Source organism: Aulostomus chinensis, chromosome 16 (assembly GCF_037954235.1).
Source record: "Aulostomus chinensis isolate RoL2024-O1b breed Wild chromosome 16, RoL_Achi_v1.0, whole genome shotgun sequence".
NCBI lineage: Eukaryota > Metazoa > Chordata > Actinopteri > Syngnathiformes > Aulostomidae > Aulostomus > Aulostomus chinensis.
In genome coordinates, this window is record NC_141335.1 from 10,678,680 (window position 1) to 10,700,974 (window position 22,295).

Sequence of the window (22,295 nt, forward strand, 5' to 3'; positions counted from 1 at the left end):
AGATAAATGTTTACAGGAGGCATTCGCCATTCGACAGTGCCATGCAGGGCTGCTGAAGCTCGACCATTTTTTAGGCTGTGGTTTATGGTTTATTTCTGCAACATCTACATTTTGACAGAATATTATATATATATATATATATATATATATATATATATATATATATATATATGTATGTATGTATGTATGTATGTGTGTGTGTGTATATAGCATATCACTTGTTAGAATCATTGCTAGGTTTGAGGTACCTCTAACGTTTAAAAGATATTGTTAATCTTAATAAACTCTGACAGATGGTTATAATTTTAATGGTCATGTGGAAAAAGGAGCTCGTTCTGGTTTCTGTGATTCAATTTTGTGAAGGTCTCTACTTCTGTGAGCTGCTGATTGTGTTTTTGGAATGCAGTTGATTATTGGAGATCCAAGGAAGACCACCTTTTTAAGCATATTCAGGCAGGGTTTCACTTGCCTCACTGACAAAGATATAAAATCCTTCCATGTCACACCTTCCTAAAGCTTAATAGACCTGGAAATAGATTTGAGTGTATTTCATCTCTTTAATTAATAACACTGATTTCAGTGTTCTTCCATCATATAACCTTTTGAAAAGGTTCTGTCCACAGATTCTTTATTTAATTTAGCTAACCTCTGCATGGTTTGATTGCTAGTATTGTCATCGCATCTCCCTAAGGCGGAGACTACATCCCTGCTTTCATTCCAACCTTGAATCACTAATAAGACAAGAGATAGTGGGCTTGTATAATGCCGAGCCAGGTTTCCCTCTGTCATTAAAGTCATGTGTTTGCTAAAGTGGAATGGTATATTGCTTGGCATAAAACGTGGTGTGTCTTCATTTGTCAGGCTCGTAGAGCTGCGAGACAAACGATGTTCAGAGTGTATGTCTGAGGGCCCTCTGAGACCACAGTTGAGCGGCTGCTCACTGGTGCGTTTCTCATGCTAATGTCATGGTCTCCCAGTCTATCTGTCACCCCATTACGCTAACATCATTATGCACAGGGCCCTGTCTCTGTCGTTGAAAAGAACAGAATCATTCCTGTCTCATTTTGAAGCAAATTGTTTGGGGAACATTTCTCTTTTCTTTTTTTTTTTTTTTTTTCCAGCGGTAATGGCGGGCCAATCATTTTGCAAGGCTCCAGGTATGCAGATGAATGAATAGCTATTTGAGCTGTTTGGTGAAAGGAGTTTTTGTATTATTCATGAGAATATGTGTGTGTGTGTGTGTGTGTGTGTGTGTGTGTGTGTGTGTGCGTGTGCGTGTGCGCGCACGCACACACACGTGTGTACAGGCATGCATGGTTGAATGGGCCAGTGTGTGTTTTCCACGCACACTTTCAAAAATTCAGTTGGATAAAAACTGTGACTGAAGATTTGTGACGGTAAACTTTTGGAAATAATTTATAAAAAATGTAACTGGCTGCATGTAAAATGCACCATGGTGTATTTAACCTGATTATCCTTGGTGTATTATTTCAATCTACGCAAGGTGTTTAAGGGGTGAGACATCCAGGTGTGCTTGTCCCCTCTTTTCTTGATGACACAGGTTCAAATCCAGGCTAAAATCTTTGTCTCTGTGTAAGTCTCTCATCCGAGCAACCAGCACAAATTCCAATCCGTCAGGTCACCAGATTCCTTGTGCTTGTTTACGAGAATCTTGCTTGTGTACTGTCCATCTATGCGGGAGGTAAGCTAACTCTCCTGCTAATTGAAAAGCTTCAATCAACCCAACTAACTGAGGAGACAACTCTGGGCTCCTGTAATTGCCCTGGTGACAGTGCTTTGGCGAGACAAAAAAAAGCCTGTCTCTGTGTCATCATTTGCTTAATATTATGAATAGGTTAATAAAATAAAATACTTTAATTAGAGTCTAGTTGCCATATTGTTAATGGTACCAGTGTGGCTCAATTGAATAACACTGTTTCTACTAGCCTATTAATTATGTGAAAGTGAACTTGTTTAAATGATATTTTACAGCCGCTTGATAAAATTACCGCTAGAGGCAATGTAATGATAGACAGACAAAGGCCATGCACGAATTATCATAAACTATTAGCTTGTTTCCAAAGGGTTTTATGTTAATCTTTTAGCGCTTAAGTACCCTGCAATTAACATATCAGGAGGAGCTGCCTTCCAGCTAGGCTTGCAAATTGAAGTGCTCAGATAAAAAAGCTATTGAGATGAAACCCTGAAAGAGAAGAGGAGCTATCGCACTGAAGTGTGCTGGAATTTTCACTCGTTGGCTGTGTGTGTGCGTGCACGGCAATCTGTGCGAGGAGGAGAGCGATGGAGAGACTTTAAGAGCACTGAGACAAAGAATGAGCGAAAAAGAGAGCAAGATGCCGTGAGACTGTCTGTGATCAAGGATGTATAACAATACCATTATCTCTCTTGGGTGATGACATGAGATGTCTCTTTCAGGCTGCCTTCCCTTTGTCTGATGCTGCACTGTGTGCGAGCTATAGGAGGAATAAAATAACTCTCATTGGCTGCGATGGCAGCAGCTGATGGAATGTGTTTACATATCAGGCTAGTGGCTTGATATGTAAATGCAGCGCGTTGAAAAGGCTACAGGGAGATATGGTTCATTGTTAGGTCTCTTCACAGTCTGTGTTCCCTTTTATGCTAAGCACAATTGTATCCACTGAGCAAGCATCTTGTAAACCACCCGTTGCCTTTGGTAGGTTAAACCCACAAAGGAGACCCATGCTTTGGAAGATATGCATGTTTTATAAGGTAAGTGGCAGCTTTGCTTTGGTCTGCTGTCTTTGTTGTCACACAGCAGCTGACACCATTTACATTTACCGCAATTTAATGAAAATACAGACAGAGCCAGATGTGATTCATGACTTCAATATCCTCTTGCTTTCTTACAGTAGAAAATATTCTTCTCGTTTTTGAAAATCTGGTGTATTGATACTTTATTTTAAAAATGACATTAAATTTCCAATCGCATTTCCAGGATGATGCGCAAATAGTTTTTTGGCTTTGTACCAAGAAACATAAAAGTCTACAAGTTGTTTATTCCAGTCCAGTGAGTCAACACACAAGCGTGTTTATTAGGGTCCAAACACAGAACTCGCATGTGACGGACACATTTTTAAGTACACCAGCTGTTCTTGATTGCAGGATGCACATCTGAACATTCTTAGGCTTGTCAAACTCCCTTGGTGATTCCATTCCAAACTGGTTTCAATTTTGTGGCTCAAATTACCTTTTTGTTGCAGTACTTCTTTGGTACATCAGTCCATCGCTCTCTCTGCTTTTGGCTTTGAACGACCTATAAGCATGATTCTGTAGCACCCCTTTTACAAATCAGTCAACTAGAATAAGATAATTGTAGTTTTGCAACACCACAATTTTGCCTGACGGTGACTTTGACCTTTAAAAACCAATGTCTTTTTAGATCCTTGAGTCCCAGTGGACATGTGGGCTAAATATGAAGAAATTCCTTTGAAGAGTTCCAGAGAAATCTCCGAATGAGCCTACAGACAGACAACGCAAGAACCTCCTGTCACATGCACTAAGACATTAAAATAACTATTGGAGATTGTATGGGTTGAAATAAGCACTCTTGCTGATGTTTCACACACTTTTTTTGATTGATGGTTTCAAACTGGAAATGAGGAAATCTGTCAAAACAGCAATCCTGACTTGCAGTTGGAATTGAATTGTAGTTAGTCTTACAAAAAAAATCTGGTGTTTTTTGACCATCGGCTACCCAAATCTGCAATATTGAGATCGCATGATTCCTCTGGTCAATTATACTCAAGCCACTAGATGGCGACTGTTATTTGAATGACATAAAAATCATTTGTGAACCGGCCTTGTCCTCATCCTCTCGTGAGGACAATCTCCTTTGTACTCCTGTATGTGTCCCTTCTATAGAAAGTAATTTTATGTAGGTGAATTAATTGTTTGACACATTAAATTCTGCTCATTCTCGGACACATCAGTCCTGACTCAGTAAAACTATATAGCCCATCAAGCATTCTAATATTTTCCTCCATTGCCATAAAACAGATGACTCTTCTGAGGCCTTAATCTCATGTTAAAGGTTTGTTGGCCTCTAGAAGTCAGTCCTTGCACTGAGATGCCTTGCCTGATTTATGCATGGAAGGGAAGCCAAGTGCAAAGCAGATGCTGCAGCAGTGCCCTTGTATTAGGCCTTATATTTCACATGGAATAAAACCTCAGAACAAGGTCATGTCCTCTCGCTCTCTGTCTATCCCTTTTTACTCTCTTTCATGTTTCTAACAAATCTTTCCAATACCTCTCCATGTAAATGATAACCTGAAACATTCTAATCAGAAAAATACACCACATAGCTTGCTGCTCTAATCCTAACTCAGAGATTTTAATTTATTCCATGCCTGAGAGGAGAAAGCTGAGAGACAAATAAGGTCCAGCCAGACACTGTCTCAGAACCAAATTCCTGTCTGTCAGCCGTTATAATTTATGGCACGGAGATTACAAAGCTAGCAATACGATAAATTAACCTGATGGACAGAATTATGCCCAGTGCTTCCTGTTCTCCCCAATGACGCACACTAACTTAGCACCGCCTGACAATGAGTGTGATTTACCACCTGGACAAGAGTGGAGAAGGGAAAACATTCACAGACAGAGGCACCCAGGCCTCGCATTGGCCGCCAGCCTAGTGAATAAAACCCTGCTTTAATTCACCCTCAAACGTGTTGCCATTAAACGACTAAGAATAGGGATAGCGGATCATAAATACTCTCTGATTTATTAGCTAACAACAAAGAGCATAAACCCCGCCAAGGAGAGGGAGATTGTTTGACAGAATGTTGTCAAGAGGAGAACGGGAGAGGAAAAACACACTCGTTCTCTCACTCGCAGACACTCTAAGCTAAATCTGACCGTGGATGTTGCCCAGCCCTATCTGCTGCAGCGTCGTACAGGAGCAGATGCGTGCGCTCTCTTCTTCAACGTGTGACAGACAGAAAAGATAAACAGAGAGAAAAGCAGAAAGAGAGGGGGGAGAGAGGAAGAGATGGAGGGAAGTAAAGAGAGCAGGAGCTGGCACGGCACTGGCTAATTTATCTCGCTGAGAGACAGATTAAAGAGAGAGGAGAGTGAAACAAAGTTCCACTGGCTTAATCAGCGGACAGCCTGCTAGCAGAAGACATGATAAATCAGAGCGGGCTCCGTCCAGGAGAAAGCCTTTGCTCAGATAGGGAACGGGAGACATCCTCAGCCAAACAGCGGTATCTTTTACATTGTGAATAGTAGCTTGTGAACTTGCTTGCAATCGATACTCGTCGCTATTGTTTGAGCAAACATTGTCATACAGTAGCCTTCTACCGCTGCTACTGCTGCGGCTGTTTCAACACAGTTATTTTTAGTAGTGACAGAACAATCCTGGTGGTGTGTAAACAGGACAAAGGGACATGAAGGGCCTTCAGTTTCCCCTTGGTTTTTTGTGTCTGTCTTTTTGTCTGACAGGAGACCAACCTAAGGGCCTAACCCAGGAACAGGAAAAGGGGCTTAGACATCCTCGTGTCATTCGTTCACCACGGGGTCACCGCTGGGCCACTCAGAGCGTGATTACACCCCTTGATTTATCTGCTTTGGAGCCCAAACACAGATAAATCTCCGAGCTCATCCCCGCCGTGGGATCCTCAGTGTCTGATAAACGGCCTAAGCTGAATAAACAACCACCACACCCCCACCCCCACAAACACCCAACCCCTCATACATTATGAATAATTCATTCCAATTGCAAGCTCAGTTAAATGTGTATATTTTGTATCTTAAATGGCAAGAGGCGCTCCTATGATCTCTATCCAATCCTCTGCGTGTGCATCTTTGATGAAATACTAGCAAGGCAGAGGTTAGCGGACATTTTGTTTGTAGTTGTAAACTTTATATCTTCGCCCCTGCCGTTGTCCTCTAGCATTTTCACATAAATAAACTTTATGCAAATATGTCACGGGTTAGTCAGTGATGCAGCTTCTGTGTAGATATTGGCCTGTCTACGACTTTATGACAAAGTTTAAAATCATTCATTACAGTGACCCCTGCAGTAAATCCACTTAGTGGAAAATTGCCCTGGCTCTCCTTGTTGATGTGTAGATGTGATCACGAGTGCATTTTTAACTTAATTAATTGGCCGTTTCTGTTGACAAGAAATTTATGCAGTAATAATTTGCTTGAAATAGAGGCAGAGCGCAGGAAATGAGATATCCATCAGGGTGCTTGTGTTCCGCCAGCTGCACCGCGGCTAATATGAAAGTATTTCAGGCTGCTCAGACCCTGCTGTTTGCGCAGTCAAGATTATATATACCCACGATCCATTGCCTTCCTCAGAGGCGCTCATGGAGGTCTATGATAACAAAGACTATGTGATTTATGGCCTGCTGTGAAAGCAGAACTTGATGAGATTAAACAATTTCATAGCACGAGTGTTTCTCAGAGGGCCTTCTGATTTGTGGCAGCAACACTGATGGTAAATCAGGTTTATATATCTGAAAGCATGCTCAGCAAAGGAGAGCAATTACTGTTTAAGACAGCTACTTTTTATTTAATTTTTATCCCTGGTTTGTCTCTTTTATTCCTGGCCTGTCACACAGCCACTCACCTTCATAAGTCCTTCCGAGGGAAGGGTTGAAGAGAGGAGGTGGGGAAGTCAAGGAGGAGAGGAGGAGGAGGAGGGCACGGTGGCGTGGGCCTTCTGCTATCTCTCCTCCGCAGCACGTAGAGAAACAACAACAACAACCAGGGGATGACGACGGCCACCGGCAGAACAACAAGGGCATCCATAGAGCCGGGAGAAGCACTCCATTTTTAATGCATTGTTTGCCTGCTGCTCTGTCCCTGTCTGTGTAAATGGAGTAGGCAGGGTGTAATTAGAGAGCTGGGCTTTGCTCCGTGCCATAAAGATGACATGGTGTAATGATACAGCTTACAGGCCCGCAGAGGGTTCTGTCTCACAACGGAGGATCTGGGTCGTTTGCCTGTGACTTATGATAGGTGGGAGATGACAGTGTTATCACTGCGACATGGAACTCAGAGATGTGGATGGGGTAAATTTCTTATGAAAGGTTGTCAGGCGAGCAGAGAAGGATAGCGGGCATATTACTCATCTGTGTTTACAGATTGCGCGTAAATTTTCAAACCCGAAATCTAGGGGAATTGAAATTGCGACAAAAATCTCAATGTGTCCTGTTTGTTGACATAACAGCAAAATTCTAAATTGCATGCGCGTTTCAAAACTGTCGATAATTTTAAGAATAAAAGTTACTTTTTCACTTCTTTCATTTCATTTGATTGATTTAAGGTCAGAGTGCTTTAATTTAACTAACTGAGCTTGTCTTGCTTTTACGTCATAATCTGCTTTTGTCTGTATGAGAATGTGTAGAGACTCAAATTGAACATGTAAGCACATGTGCATTAGTGTTTCATGCATTCAGATAACATGAGTGGATGTGTGTGCGTGTACTTTTTTTTTTCTTAGTGCATGTGCGCATGCAAATCTGTGTGTTTTGAAGTTGTGTTTAAATGTTGTGTGTGTGTGTGTGTGTGTGTGTGTGTGCGCGCGCGCATGTGTGTGTCCTTGGGTGAAGTTGCGTCGTGCATCTGTCTGCATCATCCCATATCTTCCCAGAAAACATCAAGAGATCTCATTATTTCGACACATCTCAGGTTTTTCTTTTTCTCTTTTTTCTTCCCCGTATGCCTTGAGTCAAAATTAGTTTTCATTCCCTCTGTGATCTTACTGACTGAAGCCGGCTCAAAGTAAAGAAAATCGTCGTCTTCGTAGCGGGGCGAGTCAAACACACACTTCACACAGCCACAGTCTGAGTTAAGCATCGCTAAGTAACCTTCACATTTCACTCGTGTGAAGAGCTAATTTCCTTTAAGTTCACATGTCACTTTTTGTGGCTCTTTTTGTGGGTCCTCTTCAAATGTCTCTCGGTGTCTAATTGCATAGGAAACATTCTAGACAAGCCGGTGTGACAGGCCCGCTCCCAGAGTCTTCAATTATTAAACATCCTACACTCTAGAAAACAGGCCTGACGTTAGCTACAGCCCCTAATCGGAACAGAAAGCCTCATGATATGTCACACACTCTTGAGTTCCTGTGGGTTTTGTTTTTTGTGTGTGTGTGTGTGTGTTTGGCTTAAACAAGAATAGATGAAAAATATTTCTTTTCACAGCAGTTAAATAAGGCAAAACTCATGCAGGAAAAAAAAAAAGCCATGTCTTTTTTTCTCCTGCTTTCGACATAAAAGAAACCGTGTGTGCCTCTGAAAATATATGAAACAATCAATTATATTTTATGTAAAATGTGAATAAGACATGTAATAATGTATTTACCTAATCTAGACTGTACAACATAGTCTGTTTTTAAATGCAGTACCAACAGAAAGGTCAAACTTGACCAAAATGAGAAATAGCCCCAAGCTAATTGTACTCTAAGCTTACATTTCCACTTTAGAATTACCTGCACTTATTCTGCAAGACACTCAAAGGAAAGGTCGAGTGACTTTTTAAAATCTCAACCAAAAAAAACAAACACGGCCTTATTACCATCTTTGAGTCATCGCTATGGATGATTAGCGTCCAGAACGGAGGTGTTCACTGTTGCTGGTTGGCTCCCTGTGCCTCGTGCCCCTCGAGCGAAACATCAAAACAGTTGCTCTTGTGATCAGTGATCATATGATACATTTACCCAGAGCAAGTTCATTGGAGTAGAACTGGTAAATCATTAAACACACGCTCAGCAGTCGTCCTGCTGAGCTGAGCTGAGCTGTGCTGCGCTACCCACAAGTACAGGCACCATTACATCAAATCTTCTTCCCCTTGCCATTACCTAAGGAAGCAGCATTCATACTTTTCATGCAGACAATTTAAAACACATTATAATTTTTTTTTTTCTGTTCTCTAAAGCTGCAGTTATCAAAGTCCAAAATTACTGAGAGTCATAGGAATGTTTTACTAGCCGTGGTAAAAGCGTTCACCATCTGTGTTTGTTACTAGCAAATATGCCTTTAAAAGATGTATCCTCAACCCTTTTCTGGCTATTTAATAACATTAAAATATAATATTTTGTGGATTAGCATGCCACAATATTAGTTTTCTGTATGAAAACACTGAATTATGCACAAAAGTCCTGTGTATGCATATATCTGAGGGGAGGATTCGGTCTTTGCTGTTGTATTTCTTCATTTCATCATTGCTATTAGATGCTGTAAGATGTTGCAACACGGTTTATTGGTTTTTCATTGTTTATTTCTAAAAGTGTTGCATTGTTTGTAACCCCTAACTTAAGAGACATGAATCATAAAACAGTCATCAAGTGAATAAATAAACATGTCATGCCAACATTTAATGTTGACTCAAATAAGTTCACAACTTGTGTCCCCTCTGATCTCTAACATGATCAGAAAGCAGCACCAGTTTACAGAGACAAGACGTGAAAACGAGTTCCATGCACAGACACAAAAGAACTATTTTGATATAGACCCAAAGAGAAAACATATCAAAAGACATTTTTATACATGTCTTTTGCAAGTACAAAAAGCAGAAATGGTGTCAAGAGAAAACAAAACAGAAGGCTTGTTTCTTCCAACAATTGCTTTAAGCTACAAAAATCTCCTTGAGTCCCTAGCCTCCCCTCAATGTCAGCCACCCCCCCTCAAACCCCCTCTCATGCCCCCCCCCCCCCCCCCATCTCTCTCTTTTCCCCTTTTCGCTCTCTAAGGCAGGACAGGGCCCTCTTTGCACCCTGATAGGTTTCGGGCTGATGCTTAGCAACAACATTCCTGTGCCCTAAGTAGCAGTAAGCCTCTGGCTGAACTCTTTGATGTGGCTGTCAGGCCACATTTATTTCCTTTTAGCACTTTGTCTACTTGTCCAGATGTATAAGGAGATAAAAAGAACTGGTGTTTACACTGGTCTCCCTCTGTAGCGCAGCTGTAATTAGATTGTATTGCTGGTCAGTCTTAAGGAGGGAGGTGAGGTGAGGCAACCAGGAACTAGCTTTGTCACGATGAGCTGCTAGGGGTGAGGCCTCCGAGCCACGGGCTGCGAAAAAGACACACACAAGTGTGTATCCTCTGTATATACTTTTAATTTTGGCAGGCGACATCATAATCACATTTTGGTGAGATATTTCTAGATCTTTTTCTGTCATGTACTGTAATATCAAGATTGTTAATCGACAGCCGAGCTTGCAAACTTTGGAAACTTTGTTACAGTTGCATCCAAAAAAACAGCCAGATATATGTCAGCCTTCCCTGACTCACTTCTCGCTATCTTATTTTTTCAGGAACCCCACTGTGGAGGTGGTTATGTGCTCCATGTGACTCTCTTTGTGTTTTGCTTTTCATCTGTCGTTCCATCCCTCCCCTGTCTCTCTCTTCCTGCTTGTCTCTCTCGTGGCGATATGTTGGAAGTAATAATCACTATTGCCTCTGGGTTTATCAGCATTTATTCACATAACAACACAGAGAAGGAGAGGACAGACAGCATTGGTGTGATGTATTATACAGCACTGGGATCATCTTTCATAATGACATCCAACAGTGTTTCCTCTCTCTGCCGCTTCTTATTTCTCTCCCTCTCTCTCTCTTTCTCACACACTTTCTCTCCCTCTTTCCACTCCCCTCTGTCCACCCTTTATTATCAGAGAATCCACGGCGCTCCCTAGCCTGTAAATTTGTGCCGCATTATCATAAGCTGTGGTGATAACTCACATTGCACAGAGACAATAATGATGTGAACACTCAGCATATGCCCCAGGCCTAGCAAATTAAAACAATGCTCAGCTTGATGAGCAGACTAATCTGGACAGCGGAGAGAGAGAGGGAGGGAGAGAAGAGATGAGAAGGGGGTCCGGGAGCATTTTGAATAGACAACACAGCAGCACCTCCCTCTGTTCAGTGTAGGTACAACCAGAGATGAGGAGAGAGAGAGGGAGAGAGAGAGCGAGAGAGAGAGAGAGGGGGTAGATGAAGAGCTTGTGAAGTGGATATGATGTGTGAGGACACCATGAGATGAACACTGTCTTTTGTTTTTGTATTGTTGTTATAGACCTTGGGGAGCTGATATTGTATGACTAGACATTGCATTCACCACGTATATAGCTTATATGTTTTGCAATAAATGTGGAAAGGAAGAAATATTTCCACATTATTGTTGGGTTCTATCATACTGCTTTTTTTTGTGTGTTTGCTTTTTCCTTATTGTCTTTGTTTGAAGTTGTTTGGCTTTTATTTTGAAATGAAATTTTGTAGGACTCAATGTTTATTACATTAACAGTCGAAATGTCAGTGTGGAGAATATCACACAGGTCTGCTATGCATCAGTCTGTCTGTTAGTCTGCATCAGTCTGACTCACATATTTTGGTTTTTAATTTTGTTCCTGTAAAACATTCAAGTGATAAAAGCATTCTGTTTATCCATTTAAAGAGACACGTCACCCAAAAATATATATTTTGCCTTTCAAGTACCCACAAGTATGTGTCATGAGCTCACAAAGACCTTCTCCCTCTTCTGTCACTTCTTTGTGACTCTAGAATCACGTATATTTAGCTAAAAGCTAAAAACAGCTACAGTAATGTAACAAAACTACTGCCTGAATAGGTCAATTTAAAAATTCTCAATTGCATAGCGCGGTGTAATCCAGCCATATGCTGAGTAATCCAAAAACTGATTTGACTCACGTCTGTGTAACTCCAGGATGCAGAAAGAGCCAGCTATTTATGGTTAGCTTGAAGCTATCTGCAACTGACAGCTAATCGAAATCTTCTTTTTCCAGGCACATGTTTAGTCATCCAAAAACACCTCGATTTCAGTTTAAAAAAAAAAAAAAAACAGAACACTTTTAAATTTGGCACTGTCATGACATGAAGCGTTGTTCAACTGACTGTGGCAGCTAATCAAGTGAACTGGAAATGTTACAGTGTGTGTGAATGCTTGAGCATTTGCTTGGATAAAGAAGACATGGAGTATACCGAACAATGCTCTTTAGAGTTTTTAAAGGCAGGATTTTGGGCAGTTTTGTCATTGTTAGCCATTAATCCTCATTAGCTTGAAGCTAAGTATACATGGCTGGCTCTTTCTGCAATCTGGAGTCACAAAGAAGCAATGCAGGATAGGAAAAACATCTCTCTTGGCTCAAGATACCTATTTGTGAGTAACTGAAAGGAAAAATAAAACACTTTTGAGCAAAGTATTGCTTCAAAGCAAGTGCAAGAGTGAAAAACCAAATGTTCTCCTTCATTTGTACCACAGGTTTTTCTCATCACAAGCACTGCTGCGTTCTCCTTTTCTGGACAGGTTATTGACTGAAGTGAAAGAGTGCAGATGTGGAAGGGTGTATATACTGTAGGGAGGAATGTCTATGAGAGCAGAGAAGGGAGGATCAGTACATGTGAATACTGGCTGATGGATGTTTTGTGGGTGGGATAGGACTGGAAGTGACAACCAAAGTTGTTGAATGGGCTGGTTGTTTGATCAGCAGCGGTGGTGTCACAGTGACTGGGTGGGTGGTGGTACTGACAGCAAGGTGACTGAAGTCGCGAGGGAGCAAAAAACCAGGCTGTGGAGGCGGACTGAGGCTCAATCCAGTCTCCAGATTACCCCAGCAGTCCTCCCTCTCCTCCAACATCCTCCTACTGTTGTCTGTGGGTGGTGCCGTTAATAATGTGGCAACTAGGAAGATTAATCGTGAGCAAGTAGCAGGATTAGGCTTTGTGGAGCCGAGCAGGCCAGAAGAGGGCTGTGCTTGTGATCTTTCAAGCGGGCCAGGAAATGAGGCAAGCAGGGGTGCAAATGTACGGAGGCTCAGGAGAGCATGAGTGATTAAATGGAATCTTTTTGTTCAGGTGCTGCAGTCAAACAAAAATCCCCATGAATATCTGATTCTTGGAATGGAAATTGGCAGTTATTACTGAGTACAGTATGTTCTTATTTTGTTTTGCTTCTTGTATTGCGGCGCAAGAAGGGAGAGAACTGTGATATTTCTCAGCATGTTTCAGCCACTCCAGAGGCCAAGAGCAGCAGGTCAGCTGTCAAAACAATATTTTCTATTGCAAACTATTTCTTTCAACAGCGTGGTCCACCAGCATGTATGTAGTAAGAGCTCAAAATAGACTTCTTTTGCCGTTTTGTTTTTTTTTTTTACGCTGGTGTAATATGAGACACATGCTGGCCAGACCTTAATGCCTTTCAGAGATCCTATCTGCAAGCACATTATGTGATCTTTTTTCAATTCGTGGTGCTCTCTCTCTCTCTCTCTCTCTCTCTCTCTCTCGCTCTCTCTCTCAGTCCATGATGAATATGGTTCCATTTAACAGTGCAGACCATTCCATTTCTCAAGGTTATGCATGGGCATGTAGAGGAACAACAATAAAAGTGGGGAAAAATGCAGGGCCAAACCATCTCTAATATGTATTTGTCAGTTGAGTCTCTCGCTATGATTAAAGGCCCAGCGAATTCCTTCCTGCAGGAAAGGAAAGTATTTCTGCAAAGGCATCAGATATCGCTGTGTCATGATAAAGTGCCGGCTCCACTAGTTAAAAGGCTAGGCGAAGGAAGAGGATGTTTTGGACCTTGAAAGTGCATGGAAGATCAACAACACAAGAAACTCTTGACCTGTTCGGGAACGCTCTCCGAGATTTGAGGCTTCTGTTTTCTCTTTTTCTTAAAGCAGCATTTGTCACACTTTCCTTAGCATCTGGCTTTGCTTACTGTCTTTAGCTCATTCTTGTTGTGTAGCCACAAACCCATGACCTCACTTTTTAAACGATGTAAAAATATGTAAGCAAGTTAGATTTTTATTTAAGATGTAAACTGCATCATCGAAAACCAGTGTTGAGAAGTAATTTTGTCAGTAAATCTGTCAGACTCCTGTCACTGACTATGTTTACATGCACTCAATATTCAATTTATTCCAGACAATATTTTGACTTAACTGTTTTGGTTAAAGAAAATGAGTATTCCACTAATAAGTTCTGTTTACATGCAGCCATTGTTTGAAACCCACCTGACAGTTAACAGGCAAGAGGCCGTGTGTTGCAGACTGCTATATAAGCTCTGACTCATCCATGAAATGTTCATATGCAGAAATTTGTTCTGACACTCTGTAGGACTTTTTCAACCTTCTATTTAGTCTCACAGGCTTGAAGCAAAACCTGATGGTTGTTTCTAACTCCTTGCACCTGATATCTACTGTGCAATTGGCAATCGCACAGACTTGCAAAGTCTTTTTAACAGGAGGAATACAACAGATGTCAGGAGCAAGGAGTTGCAAAGAGGCCCAGTGCACTTAAAACCAGACTAATATCAACATATCCCACAGGTATTAACTGGAAAATGCAATCCGGAATATGACCATTATCAAATTCATTCATCCATCCATCCATCCATTTTCTATACCACTCATCTGTTAAAGATCAGCGGGGGTGACTGGAGCCTATCCCAGCTGGCATTGGGTGAGAGGCGGGGTTCACCCTGGATGGGTCACCAGTCTGTCGCAGGGCCATCAGGAGCAATTAGGGGTTCAGTATCTTGTTCACTGATACTTCGGCATAGTCACTGGGGGAAATGAGGATTGAACCAGCGACCCTTCGGGTGCTAAGACGGCCACTCTATCTCTGAGCCATGCTGCCCCTTGATCAAATTCAGAATATTTTAATTTTCTTAACAATATTATAAAATTAATATGCATTTAGATATACCTAAGTCTACATTTGACTGCTCAGAGTGAATGACAACTTCGTCCGCAGGAGGGCTGAGTGAAGGTTAGGACCCCTCCTCCTTGACCAGGAAGATCAAGCCATTTAAGCCAAGGCTTGACAAGTCATAAAACGTGACCTCTAAGTAAATGTTTGAGGACATATCAGTGTTTGCAGTGTGTCTATGCCAGTGTTGACTTGATTGGAGCGATGTATGATGCGCGTATAACTGTCAAAGCTTTTGTCCTCTAAATATCTGTTGTGTCTCTCCTTTCTTCAAGTCGTCTATCGAGACAGTACCTGAGAGTCATCCCCTGCCTTACTCTCCGCTACCCCGAGGATCCAGAGATGCAAAAAACCACAAAGGTAAGAAAAGACCTTTAGACTTCGTAACCTTTTCAGGCAGATACGTCCAGAATAAAGAGGAACCTACATTTACGATCATGCATTCATGCAACCGTGGGATTATGTATAACCCTGCAGAGAGTGGGAATCTGTTGAACTTAAGCTGAATTTATCTATTCTTATTGATTTCATCTTATCTTGGTGATGTGTTGATAGTGAGAATAAATCATCATAATCTAGGTTAACTGTGATCCGAAGAGATGCGTGGGAGCACACAAGATGAAGCATCCATGATTTGCTGATAGGAGGCATTGATTAGACCTTATATTGACCCAGAGTAGTCCACTGATCTAATTGTGTAGAAACTTCCTCACATCAAACACCACATCACATTCATTAAAAAGATACAATTAATTGTAAAATGCCACTCAGTTGAGGTTGTAATAAAATTGCCTAAATACCCTGTTAATTAGATCTGGGCTAAAAAAAAATAATTTCACTCCTTAAATGTCACCACGTCATAAAAGTAACATTTTGATTTGAAATGCCAAACATTTCCACAAAGATTTAATATGGGAATCAGGTCATTATCTTTTTGAATTTTTGAGTATTTAAATATCTTTTAAAACAAAAATGCTTTGGTTTGATTTTCTTCATTGTGATTTGTGGTGTGCTCTAGACTTTCAGCTTGCAAATAAATCTGTGACTATGTTCATGTGTAAAAGCAATACTTCACCCAAAAAGTATATTTTTCCTCACTAATTGGGCTCTTGATGGGTTTTTTTTCCCTGCTACATCAATTCTTTGTGACTTCAGAATGCAATAAAAAAGAAAAAAGCCACGTATATTTAGCTTGAAGCTATTGGCTACTGATGGCTACCAACAGCAACAGCGACATAACAATAGCAAAACCCCACCAGGTGTGTCCATTTACCATTGCTCAAATGCATGGTTTGGTATAAAGCACATCTTCCTTATTCAGCTCAGTAATCCACAAATACTCTGATTTAAACTAAAACAAACTATACCACTTCTGGTTTGGTACGACTGTGAACAAGTGTGGGTGAGCGTGAACGAGCTGGGTCAACTGAATGCAGCAGCTAGTTGCGTTGGGTGAATGAATGTCGAACCAGAGGGGTTTGTTTGTTTTTAGCGCAAATCAGATTGTGGATCACTCAGCATACGGCTTGATTAGGAACACGTGGATTATGCTGGATGATGCGCTTTAGAGTTTGCAAATGGGCATTTTTTTTTTAACTGTTGCTCTTTTCCTCACCGTAGCTGTTTTTAGCCATCAGTAGCCATTAGCTTCAAGATAAATTCATTTGCCTCTCTGTATTCGGGAGTAACAAAGAAGTCATGCAGGAGGGAAGAAAGCTCATGAAGATGAGCTCAAGACACCCGAATCCTTGAAAGGCAAAATACCAGTTTTGAGTGATGTCTCACTTTTACGTAATAGTTTGTTGCAAGGTATGTATAAATATGTCAGGCTCTTCTTCTTTCCTGGACCAGCCTTCCACCTGTTACTCCTTGTCACTCCCTTTGTTTTCATTCTTCAAACCGCTTGTGGTAAACTGGATCTACTGAGGCAGTAAACCAGGTCACAAGTGACCATCTGTACTCTGTGCCAGTTAGACTCCCTACCCACAGCCCCTGCTTATGGTGCCAAGGACATGTCTGTGTCATCAGAGCCTGACTAGTAGCAGCTCTTATCAACTGTAAGGACAGAAACAGCCTTGTGCTTTGTCAAAATCAGACCTGGCTAAGAACAGTCCATTTAAAGGTGAAGGGATATGACACAAGAAATATTTTCCCCTCCGTCTGAGATCTGAGCAGCAGTGACAGTCTCCATTTGTTATTTTTACAATGCAGCACTGCAGTCTTAGATAACATGGCCCTCATCTTCGCCCTTCAGCTCCTCTTCATGTCCCTGCCTCCAGCCTCTACCCCCGCTCTTTGTTATGTTTTTTTAATTTACACCTCTTAAACATACTATATGTGTGGGTGACGCTCATAATAGCGTGTCATTCAAAGAGAACAAAGCCACGTAAAAGCGGTGCTGTAACAAACAGAATTTTTCAGACTGTAATTCAAAACAACTGAGGTACATTTAGGATAGAACCGAAAGGGGTGAAACAATAGGCTGCGTGATTTTGTATCATTCAATGCAAAGCTCTCCTTTCAATACCCACGGTAAATTAAACCATTCTCAACACATTTTGTTTGTTTGTTGAAATAGTGAGGTGCTTCGGGGATGCTGTAAACTTCGCTCTTGTCATCCCTGTAGATTATTGCACCGTACATTCCGCTTTTGTATTCGCTATAATTCTGAGAAATGATATTAAGTAGATCAGACAAAAGCCACTTCACTGTAACAAAAACATACATACATTTCACACTGTACAGGATTGAACCACAAATTTACTGAATTGCTAGTAAAGCAGGCAGAAATGTTGCGATATATTATACAGATGTGATTGTGCAGTGTTTGCTTCTAAGGCTGGTGTATACTGTGGGACTTTGGTTATGACTTTAAAATGGTTGACGCACTGTGAGGGGATTTGAAGATGGTCGTTATCACGGGCCTGCAACAACATATAAACCTGGGACAACAGTTTGACGCTGTCATAAATGTGGGATATTTTTCTCACCGTTTGACTTATGTACTATGTCAACTTAACAACTGATATATATGCTGTACGGCGTGACCGCACAGGCATGCGATCCACAATGCTCGGAAACTCTCTGCAAAATTTGCTTCCTTTCCACAACCGTGTCCACGTTTTACCCCTTTTGGCCACATTGAACATGAAAATAACTCTTGAAAGAGCTTACTTCTTTCAATCTATCATTCATTGTCAATCATAGCTGTACTAGCACGCACTGGACACATGCTAATGATGTGAAATTATGATGCTGGTGACACTGCTCACTGGCTTCTCTCTTAGCCTATATACAGTTTATTAAATTTGGGTATTTGTAGGCATTTGGTTCTATTAAATTCATGGTCGTATCCAAGATTATTAGATCTGTTTTGTACTTGCTGGGTTATAGTACTGCTTTCCAGTTGAACTCATATACTGTAAGCTGGAAAAAGTATGGAATTCCTGCATTGATGAAACCCACTCAAAATAGCTACTCTGCACATCAATTGTTAGAACAATTTTAGTTCTTATGTCTCAACTGTGTCTCATTAAATCAGTCCCACCTTTAGTGCCATTCATCTTCTATCTGCAGAGACGTGGCAACAGTGCTGCAAAATACTGCAGTGAGTGTAACTTAGTGGCTGAGATGTCACCAATTTGTGTGCTTTTTTTTTATTTTAACTTTTCCACACTTCCTTAGGGTGCTGTAAGGGTTCATAAAGTGGACTACTATCAAGCACCTTGTAGTTTTCTCCTAACTCCTGTAGTAACAGGCAAATCCCCAGCAGCTCTGACAGCACCCTGTCGGCTACGCAGAAAGAACCTCCCTTTCCTCCCTTCAACCCCTTTACTCACCCCCACCCCCTCTACTGTGTCACCTGTGTGGAAGCCCCAGAGTCTGGGTGCCAGAGGTAATTACTACAGCGAGAAGCTCCCCGGGGAGGGCAGCTATGGCAGGTCACTGCCCAGGGACAGAGGGGATAGAAACCAAGGACACAACTCCTGGATAAGCTCTTGTCTGGTGGGTTGGTGGAGGAGTTAACCTGGAGGAGAGAGAGAGAGAGAGAGAGCAAAAACAAAGCGACAAGGAGTAAAGGAGGATGTGATGGTGCAATCTAAATCAAGTGTTTCATGGAGTAGGTCTGACGCAGAACAAGAGGAAAAGATATAGCAGAGATGAAGGAGCACTAAACAGTCGAGAAGGACTTGAAAATGAGATGAAACTAGACAAAAGACAATGTGAAGGAGGATTTGGCGGGGGTGCTCCAGCGTGTCTTGTTGAAGGCGTGACACAGAGTAGAATGGACTATATAGTCTGGCAGAGGAGCCTGAGGATCCTCCGCCACTGTCACCTTGGTTCTAACTCTCAGCACTGGTCCAATTGTCTCTCTAAATCAGTCCAAAATGGAGTTCCAGCCTAAAGTACTGCATGTCTTTATGAATACAACTCTGTAAACATACTATAGCAACTATATCCAGGCCCTGCTCTCCTATACCATACAGAATATTATGCTAGGTCGCCTGTCATTTTCCTTGGATGACACATTTTGAAGCGCGATTCACAAGTTTATTCCATGGATCTAATTATAACTATGTAGAAAGATCCTTCAGACTTGATCGATATATGCGCACAGAGGAGAGTTTAATGAAATCCCTTTCATTTCCTCTGTATATTTAAATAAATATGCCAGCAAACCCATAACTGCTTTTTTACAGGTATCAGATTAAATTTGAGTAGGCCATTCCTCAACAGTGACAACAGTAAATGAAAGGGATTTCTTTATACAAGCAGAGTAAACAGACGAGGAAAGCTGCTGTACAGTATGAGCCCTGGGCCTCTTTAATCTTGTTGTTCTGGGCCAGCTTCCAGCTACTTTGTATGTATGTATCTTAAATGGCGCACAACTGTTATTAAATTCCCAGGAGGAAAACAGCTTTCAAAGCTTTAAAAAAAAAAGAAGAAGAAAAAAAAGGAAGAAAAAAAAAAGCTACTTCCTGACGACACCCATGGGGCACATCACATTTGTTTGGCGGTTCTCTTTCATTACATGTCGGGGTGATCTGCACCACAACTCCTGCTATACTCCCTTCTACCCCCGCCCACCCCCCTCCCCCAACCTCACCCCCTCCAACAAAACGGAGGAACGGGAACAGTTCCAAACTAAGAGTAAACTGTTTTACAGTTGCTGCACAACAAATAAACAAACATCTGGAAGCATTCAGAGCAGCCCATTAGAAGGGCTCTGGGCTTTGCCAAAAAGGGGTAAATGATGAGGAATGGGCTGTCGAGAGGCTGGTGGAGACAGGGGAGAGGCCAGATGACAGAGCTGTGGGTGCTAAGCACTGCCTTTTAGAGCTCAGCTGGGCTCAGAGAGATCTACACCTGCTGCCCCCCCCACCCCCCACCCTCACCCCCACCAGACATCTGGATGGGATACATGACTAATGGATGACTAAACTGCTGGTGTTGAAACTTAGCTGTTGTCATTATGAACAGCAAGGTTGTTTGTTTGACTGATGACTTAATGTTCTTAACACTCAGAAGAAGCAAGTTTAACTCTTAAAAAAAAAAAAAATCTAAAATACCGTTTCCCGGGGTGGCTTTATTGTTGTTTGTAGAAAGAACAGTTCTTTATTCATAACTACATGGATCACGTGATTTTGCGGATAAAACTGTGAACTTTTCCATGGGGTTATTTAGTACAGAGCCCTGGAGTGGCCATAGGGAGTGAAAATATCATATATATATCTATATATAGATATATAGATATATCTATATATAGTAACCACAAGACAAGATTGATCTTGTTGTCATAATTCAATTAATTTATGTCCGTGAGATCTAACTTGGTCCCACGAATTATTCAAAGCATAAGAGCAAGTAACATCTTGTGGTCACGATTTCATTAAAATGAGGGAACAAGTCAAATCTCATAGCTAAGAATTAATAGAATTATGGAAGCAAGTTGTGTTTCATATTTGTGTTTAAATCAAAGGAACATCGCATCTCCACAAATTCATTCATTCAAGTTCTATCTCATGGCCACAAAGTAATTAAATTGAGAGAACGAGTTCTATGCCTTTACCACAAAATTCAGTGTATTTTGTCCCCTCCCCTCGGCTCCAGCACTCGGTTATCTGAAGACGTGTCGTGTGTTGTGGAACCTTTTTGGTAAATCAGTCAATACCTCAGACAGATGTTTCTTCTGCCTATCTTTAACGATACCCCGGCCCTGTTTGATGTCACTTTGAGAGTTTTCGCTCTCATCTCTCTGCTGATAATCTTCTCACTCTGCTTCGCATTGCCTCGGCGTGTCCCTGTACGAGTATGGAAATGTCCTCTGGAGAGCTCGGTGAGAAAAAACAGCGCACCTTTGACGTTTTCCATTAGACACATGTACGTGCTTTGCGAGACATTTTACTGAGTCTTGTAATGATTATACCAGTAGGATCTGTCCCCTGATAAACATCAATCCTAAACACAAAGACTCATTCTGGCCCCGACACAACTAAAATGAGGTATATGGAAAGAGCAATGTTGAAGCTTTTCCTCCAACATGCTCCAATTTGCAGAAATGCCCTCTGTAAACTTTTGTAATAAAGCAAATCTAAACAATACGTGTCTTCAACAAGAAAAGACAGATGATGAAGTATTCTTATAGAGAGTGATATATACACATCTCACTGCCAGCTGTAAACCATGAGCTTGTGTTGAGTGAGCCTTTGCACCAAACTATGAGAGGTGAATTGACAAAGTAAAGACATGGCCTTCTTCCCATGAACTGAGCTCATAAAAATGTTTCCCAAGCACTCATCGCTGCAGGAAGGTTTTATTTTTTTGCAGTGTTTGGCAGCTTACAGGCTGATGAGGTGTTAAAGATTTGTCTCTAATGACTGGGTGTCTTGTCTCGCATGTAGTCATGTAAATCACGATACAGCCACAAAAATCTAAACCACAGGAAATTGTTGGTTTTTTTTGTTTTTGTTTTTCTGCATAAAAACAGTTTTCCATCATTCTTTTCTAAGATATAGAATAGTGGTGAGAAGAATTATTGTTGATATTTACAGTACAATATTCATGCGGAGGGTTTTTTTGTGTGTGTGTTTTTTGTTTTTTTTTTAATTTAGCTTTTGGTTTCCAAACAGCTATAACAGCACAGAAAAGTGATGTGACAGGAGAGGTCAAACTGCTGTAGGCTTATAAAATGAACATCTACTCTACCAAAGAAAAGAGGGGAAGAAAATATTGAACTTATAGAAACAACGTGATTCCAAAACGGGCACAATTAGCAGAAGAGGTCACAAATACAGCAAACAATAGGTTGTTGTGGTTGTATGCCTGTATCACTGCAATTAAAATGTACTTTAGGTTTTATGTAAATATGCAACCAACTAGTCATTTCAATTTTTTTTTCAACCTGACATATCCAAACGTCTCACAATACAATCTGTTCTTTCAGTAAAATAAATAACCATGTGCAGTGGTTAGTGGTGAGTTGTTTGTGCTAGATGTAATGGAATTTCCTCCAGGCATTCCTGATAAATAATCATAATAATAATAATAATAAACTTGATTTGTATT

At 41.2% G+C, this 22,295-nt stretch overlaps 1 protein-coding gene across 1 annotated transcript in view; it reads left to right on the forward strand.

The window, feature by feature from the left end:
* The window catches only part of lrmda (leucine rich melanocyte differentiation associated), a 314,178-nt gene that overhangs the window by 268,556 nt on the left and 23,327 nt on the right, over positions 1–22,295 (forward strand). The window contains exon 10 of the mRNA XM_086181102.1: positions 15,005–15,089. Coding sequence (XP_086037228.1) covers positions 15,005–15,089 — 85 coding nt within the window. The remainder of the gene's footprint in view (positions 1–15,004; positions 15,090–22,295) is intronic.